Source organism: Poecilia latipinna, unplaced genomic scaffold (genome assembly GCF_001443285.1).
Source record: "Poecilia latipinna isolate Pla-1442-1.1 unplaced genomic scaffold, P_latipinna-1.0 Scaffold1334, whole genome shotgun sequence".
NCBI lineage: Eukaryota > Metazoa > Chordata > Actinopteri > Cyprinodontiformes > Poeciliidae > Poecilia > Poecilia latipinna.
The window spans coordinates 35,093-42,412 of NW_015113950.1; the positions used below are offsets into that span (position 1 = coordinate 35,093).

General features: G+C 41.1%; 1 protein-coding gene across 1 annotated transcript in view; it reads left to right on the forward strand.

Moving 5' to 3' along the window:
* The first annotated feature begins 7 nt into the window (after window positions 1–7).
* gstcd (glutathione S-transferase, C-terminal domain containing) overlaps window positions 8–7,320 on the forward strand; it is a 56,967-nt gene continuing 49,654 nt past the window's right edge. The window contains exons 1-4 of the mRNA XM_015055753.1: window positions 8–287; window positions 402–850; window positions 1,822–2,247; window positions 4,914–5,180. Of these exons, the coding sequence (XP_014911239.1) occupies window positions 218–287; window positions 402–850; window positions 1,822–2,247; window positions 4,914–5,180 (1,212 nt within the window). The 5' untranslated portion in view covers window positions 8–217. The remainder of the gene's footprint in view (window positions 288–401; window positions 851–1,821; window positions 2,248–4,913; window positions 5,181–7,320) is intronic.

Here is a 7,320-nt window from a genome sequence, read left to right on the forward strand (position 1 = left end):
GTAAAAGTGATAGTGCACACATATCTGTTTTATATTTAGGTCGTTCACTTTTAAGTTAGCTGATGAAAATCCGAAATTAAATTTTTCAGGAAAAATGAACATTCTTTTGAAAAAGAATCTTCTGCTAGAAAATACTCCATAGATTTTCTATGGGAAGTTTAGGTAAAGAGAGTTTATTGTTGTTGCCACTATTCACAGCAGAGGGCACTGTGGCGTCATGTTAGCCTTATGCAGAAGAAGAAGAAGCTCTGTTGTGAACGTTAAGGATCCATGTGTAACTAGTGTTTGTGAGTATTTTTTATTTATTTTTTATTTTTGATGTAACGGGTTGAAGTTAGGATTTTGGCGCATAAGTGTTGTGATCTGTAAGCAAAACAAATATCTTTCGTTCTACTCCACAGCATTGACTCCATTTAAAATGAAACACTCTGAAGCAGAGCAACTGCATCCCTGCCTCTATTTAGAAGTCTGTTCCCATAACGAGGAGCCGCGTCTGCCCCTGCACACCTCCATCGTCCTGTTCCTCCTGTCTTACTGCGAGTCCAAGTCTTTCAAAGTCTTCCTGGTTCGCAGAGACAGCAACAACAAACGTTTCCCTGAATCCCAGAGGTTTCACCTCCCAGAGTCTCTGAGTGTGTGCGACGACTTCCTCTCCCCGGAGGGTCTCCCGCGGCTGGTGAAGGGTTGCCGTCTCCCGGCTGCCGTGGATGAGAGCGGGCGGCTCTGCCGGGCTGGGCTGGCGGTGGTCCTTAGGCACATCATCATCAGAACCATCGAGGCTGACCCCTCCAGGAAGGATGTGCAGGAGCTGCTGGGGTTTAAAAAAACATGTCTGAAAGCTTGTGCAGAGGTTAGTTGGAAACGCATCACAATTTCACCCGGATAAAGTGCTTGACACGGATCACATCTATGTCAGTGACTGTGGTTTTATTCAAAATGGAACTCAAAAGGATTGTGCAGGTGAAACACCCATTTATGCTTCCCCGGTCCAAAACACCTGAATCAAATGAATGGTTGATTAGATTAGCAGGATCGTGCAGAAACTGCTGACTGGTTTGTTTCTGAACGCTGTTCTTGAGCCATCACACCATCATCTCTTAGTGCTGGTGGTGATACAGTGTGGGCAGATGTATTTAGTCAATAAAGATCTGTCCTACACTATTGTGAATTGTACAGTACCCATACTACCTGAAAAATGTCACCAATCCAGTTATTTTACCCCTGCATGAACAAAACAAAACTAGTGTCCATCTTGGTGGACAACAAGACACTCCAGCTCGTTGAGGTCACATCATTAGGGAATTGCTGATTGAAGTACCTTGAATAAAGTAACCTGAACTCTCTCCAGACCTGAATTTCATAGACAACCTCTTGGATCAGCTGAGTCACAGTTCTGCACCTCAGAATCTCAATGACCTGAGGGGCACCCTTCAAGAAGAGTGGGACGCCATTCCTCAGCATACAATAAGTCCACTTGTGAACAGTGCGAGGCGTTGTCAAGGTGTAATTGATGTTGAAGGGCACATGACATGTTACAGAGATTTTTTTGTTGTTGTAGCATAACCAGCACTGCTGCTGGCTTTTGCTCCATTTACTTAAAGGCCCTACTTTCATGATGAAACACATTAGCGTGAACATTTTAGATCATCCTTAAATTTCACCTGAAAGCAAAATGTCCTTAAGATTTTGTGAGAAGTGCATATTTTAAAACAAATCTTAAGCTTAGACAGCTCCTATTAATTCCCAAGGTTTTTTTTTTTTAAATTATTATTATTTTAAGGAGAATTCTTATCATCTGATCTCCTCTTTCATCGCTATCAGGTGAGCAAATGGACCAGACTGTGCGAACTGGGCATCCCCTCTGCAGTCGAGGAACACCTCCAGAAGCCCACGGGACAGGCCCAGCTGCTGCCTCCTGCTATTGTTACCCTCGAGCGACGACTCGCCGAGCCCGTCAAAGTACACAACGACGACAAAATCCGGAGACAGAAGCTCCAAGAGCAGAGGCAAAGGCAAAAGAACGGCGCGCCTGAAGGCGAGGGGAAACCCGAACTTGAAGGGCTCGAGCTCAGGGCGGCTCTGGCCAAACTGGCAGTGGATTCAGTTCCGGCAGGGACCACTAGAGAGAACTCTGAGATCAGGAAAGTGAAGACGACGGATCTGCCTGAACTGGAGCATGTGTTTGCTGAGGGACTTTACTTCACTCTGACTGATGTCGTGCTGCTGCCCTGCATTCATCACTATCTGGTAAGGCCTTCTGGCGTGATGATATAAAGAAGGATTTATTACCACTTTGAGCAATGATTTGTTCTTAATAATTGCCTTATTTCTGCTGTTTATCTTGGATAATTGCACTTTTTTTATTTCAACAAACACATGCCAGAAGTTAATTTCATGCTATTTTTACTGCAATTAGCCAAGTACTTTTGATATAATGACGCACTTTGTTTAATAACAGTTTGTATTCGCACAGCACCTGTTATGTGGGCAAATAATCCACACTAATAGGAGTTTAAGTGCTTTTACAATCTGTTTCTCATTTGCCCATTCACACACACACCATTGTCTGCGACATTGTGCCACAAGACATTAATTGCTGCCATCCAGAACTCGTGTCATCACACACGTTTTTCCACCATCCGTGCCACACAATTCCAGTTGCATGCATATTCACCGTGTCGCTGACATCTTTATGATGATGACTTGTGAAATAATGTCCGACGTCTGGCTTCCGACACTCCGGTCATGGTGAGCAGCCTCCTTTCAAACGCATTCAGGCAGAAAGTCAAATCAAGGAGACTCGCTGCATCAGACCTGGCACATTTTGGCTCTCACAGGTGGTCCTGGGCCACCTGGCAGAAACTGATAACACTATATGGGAGGGATTCTATTGAAATGCAGCAGGCTGACATGCATTTCATCTGAGAGCGTGTTTCTCTCTCTGACAGATCATCATGGCAGGGTCTTATGCTGGCCTGAAAACTTCAAACTCAATCAGAACTTCAAGAGCTGAAGCTCATAAATGCAGAATATTCATTACTCAAAATGATCTCTTTTTACAATTTGCATTTAAAGTAACAGAAACTAAGGTTTATTTATTTATTTATTATTTTTAACCGTAGACCTGAGTGGCATGCACAAAATTTTGACCAGGTTCACACAGGCAAGTTTTATGTAGTGGAGCTTCACAATATATCAAATCATATTATTGTATGCAATATTGCAATCATGAAGGGTAGGATGCAATATTAGATAGCATATTATATTTTCTGTGCCATGCATGGACATTTTTTTATGCCTGTATTTTTGGCCGGTCAGGGTTTCACTGCACTTGATGCGGACATTTGATTGATAGATTTAGTAACTAAGATCTGAAAGCTCACAAAGCATGCTGGTCAAATTATGATGAAGAAAAATGAAGTGGAAAAAAAAACAAAAACATTTGGAATTATAATTTTTTTTTTTAATAATCAGCAATTAACAATTAGTGCTCATTATTAACATTGCAATTAATCAGTAACAGTTTGGCAATTAAATGTTTTCCGGAGATTGTGTGCAATTGAGAATGCTTTGATTAAAACCTCAAGTTATTTAATAAGCTCTGATTTTCATTATGTTATGATTGTGAAGTGCAAAATCTAACATGTGAAACTTTCCACACTTTGTCAAACACAAACTTCAAGATATTTTATTGGATTTTTAAATAAAATGGCAACACAGGGCCACACAGCTGAGAAGTGGAAAGAAAAAGGGTGCGTGTGTTTTTTTTTGGGGAAAAAAAGATCTACTGTAAATAAAAGTTTTAAAAGTGTTGCTTGCATTTGCATTCAGCCCATTTTAGAATTACACTGACCTCTTATCACAACTGCATGTCTTTTGGGTGTGTCTCATCCATCCTTGCTCATCTAGAGACAAAATATTTTTTTTCCATTCTTTGCAAAACAGCTCAGCCTCAGTGAGTCACTATTAGCATAAATGTTTTCCAAGTCATACCTCAGATTCTGCACCACTCTAACACAGGAATTTACTTTCATCTTAACTTTCCTTTGAACTCTAGCTGTATATTTGGAACAGTGAAGTAGAACCTCCACCCCAGGGATATGACTGGCTTTCTTGTCTGTGATGGGGAAAAAAAAAAAAAAAAAACATTTCCCACAGTATGATGACTCCACCACTTTGTTTCACAGTGAAAATTTACTGTTTGGTTGATGTTCAGTGTTTACGCTGTGTAATGTTTTAGATGTAGGTTAAAAAAATAAATAAAAAAAAAATCAGTCTAGGTTTCTGCTAAACCTCTGATTAATTATTTTGACATACAAAAAAATGAGTTTAAATTAATGTATTTGTTCAACTATTAAGCTATTTTGACACACAGCTTCGAAACAGGACGGGTAAATTATTAATCGTGGACGTCGTCCTGTCGAGCAGAAACCCCGAGTCCGAACCTTTGTTTCACATGTCAGCTGTCTCCAACTATCTGTCCACTGTGGGAAGGAGCTGAAGTCCTCACATCGAGGCTTTTAGCAGTCAGCTGCGCTCCACTGGTTTCCAGTTTCACACTCAGCGTAGCATGTCTCCCTTTAACGACTCTGTCCACGCCGCGCACGGCTCCCAGTGACTCCTTCTCACTCGTCCTCCGTTCTGCGTGTCGTCTTTCTGTCGCACGCAGTCAAATGCAGCTTCTGTTATCATGTCTCGCCCAGTTTGTGTCTTCACCCCCACTACCCCCCTCCCCCCCACCAGCTGCCAACTCTGTTTTCCTGCTTCTCCTGCCAGCCCCTGGAGTGTGTTTGTCTGTACAGAAACGTGATGAGTGACTTTTTTTGTGGAACTTCACCTCTCGCTTCGATAGACATGACACAGCAGTCAATTCACTAAATCGATATCTCCCCTTTTCTTCCCCTCTTTAATAGTGTTCGCTCCAAGCCCACGCACCGAGCACTCTGCATCATCTCCCCCGTCTCCTGCGCTGGTACGGTCGCGTTCAGGAAGTACCCGGGGTCCTTCGAGCAGCCGAGGACTGTGGGCTCGTTCTGTCCGAAGTCCAGGTTCCAACACCCAGCCTCTTTGGGCCACCACAACAGGAGAACCGTGATGACCTGCTGCCTACAGAGGGTCAGGAGGTGACCCCAAACCTTCATTTCGTCGGCGGTCCGAGGCCCACAATGACTAAGCTCAAAGTAAATAATTACCTTTCCTTTGCTTCTGTGATTCCCAACTGCTTTGCTTTTATGCATGGCAGGAAATTTAAGAGGCTGCGCCCCCCATTTCCCCCTCAGCACACAGAGGCGTGATTTGTTGGGTGATGGTTTAATAGCCTCAGAAGATTCATGGCTGCTTATTCTGTTAGTTGTTGCACCTTAAGGAGTACTAATATTTAAGCCTCTGGCAGACATAGATTGCTGACTTTGTGTACTTTTACTTCTTCTGTTTTAAAAAATATGTCTGTTTAAAACAGAAGGAGTAAAACAATTAACATTTAACCTGCTAGCTACAGTTTTTGTCACACCTGGTAAAGATGTGTGAAAAGAAATTAAACGTTTTTCTACAGCAGCATAATCTCTGTGGGGGCGGGGGGAAAAATCCAACCATTATTTTTTAATATATATATTTTTTTTATTTTGTAGTTAAATGTTTTCTTATATAACGTACGCATTTCGATGATTTCTTTTGATTTATACTTAATTTTTTTAAAAGTGGATCAGAGGCTTCAGCACCATCTAATCAGAAATTCATGACTTTCTGTTTTTCTGGGGTATAAAAATGACACAGAGGTCAATTTCTTTTAGCCTGTGGTCACAAGGGTGGAAGAAAACCTCTGTTTTTCTTGCCACCAGGCACAGTGGGCACGATGGGGAAGCAGGTAAGAAATCTCTAAACATTCTCAGAGAATTGCAGCAAAGGCATCTTGGGATCACAAAGTTTCACAGCTACTAGTAGATGCTGCCTCACAACCCATTATTAGGGAAGCATGCCTGGAAAAGGGAAGATTGAGCTTTTCAGCAACAAACTCCCCAGGAGGTGGTGGCATGAAAACATAATAAATTCTGTGGAGAAGCCACCTCGGACCCAGTGTCGAGTGTGATGGAGAACACATGATTCTCTGGGCTTGTTTACCCCACGATGGCTCGACGGGCGTTGATCTTATTAATTCTGAAAATGGGACGTTGTGAGTAATAACCTGAAGGATTTTACTAAGTGACTGGAAATGGGTCGTCACTTGGTGTTTCAACTGGAATCTGGTGCAAATCAACAGAGAGACGGTTCAAAAGACACTCATTCAACGGTGCCATTTCAGTGTCCAGTGTAAGAGGAGACGGCAAAGAGCAATGGTCAAAGATCACTCTCTGTTTATGGTCCAACCTTGTTAAATAGTGGTAGTAGTAGATTATGCTGCAAAGCCCACCTTTCCCCACCATCTCAACCAACAAAAACCACTTAAACGTTTACCAGGAGTGAAAATAAGTGAGGTTTTTACAAAAGAAGTTTTGGTAAAGATGGAAGGTCAGAAAGTAGGTTAAAATATGTGTGTACTATTTGAATGAGTGCTTTTTTTAAAATGCTTGTTTCAGTACTCTCAGTGGATCTTGTCAGTTGAAGTAATGCTGACAGTAAGAAAATGCAGAAATTGTGCTATCCCAGTTTTTTGTAAAGAAGTATATGTCAATAACATCTGATTGTTGTTGACCTAGAAAACGGTGCATCACAGAACATGTTGTTGGTTGTTGCTGATTGACAAAAACTGGTCGGAATTTCTAGTTTTGATGGATTTGTGAGTGAGAAAAGCTGTATTTATTCAATTTCAGGCTCTTCTTTGTCTTCTTGATTAATTGGTGCATTTCTAGATAATTCTCTTTTTTTATAAAATAAACAAATAGGCCTGTCACGATAACAAATTTTGCTGAGCGATTAATAGCCTCAAAAATTATTGCGATAAACGATAATATTGTTTGAAGACTGTTTTAATTTGATCCAAACGTAATGATATAATAATGCAAGCACATCCTGCCCAAAAAAAGAAAAACACTTTATTTTCTAAAAAAAACACTTAACACTGGAACTGGTAAACAAAATAAACAAAACAACCAAAAACAAAAATAAAATGGACTCTCAGACTCTGTTAATAAAAAAATGCATGGTTTTTTGTACAGCAGCGCAGCCAGCTGGCGCTTGCTTTCTGTTTGGCCTGACAAACTAAACACAACATAAAAGCAAAGTGGAAATAAAAACTACATTCAACCACCAACATAAAAGCAAAGTGGAAATAAAAACTACATTCAACCACCAACATAAAAGCAAAGTGGAAATAAAAACTACATT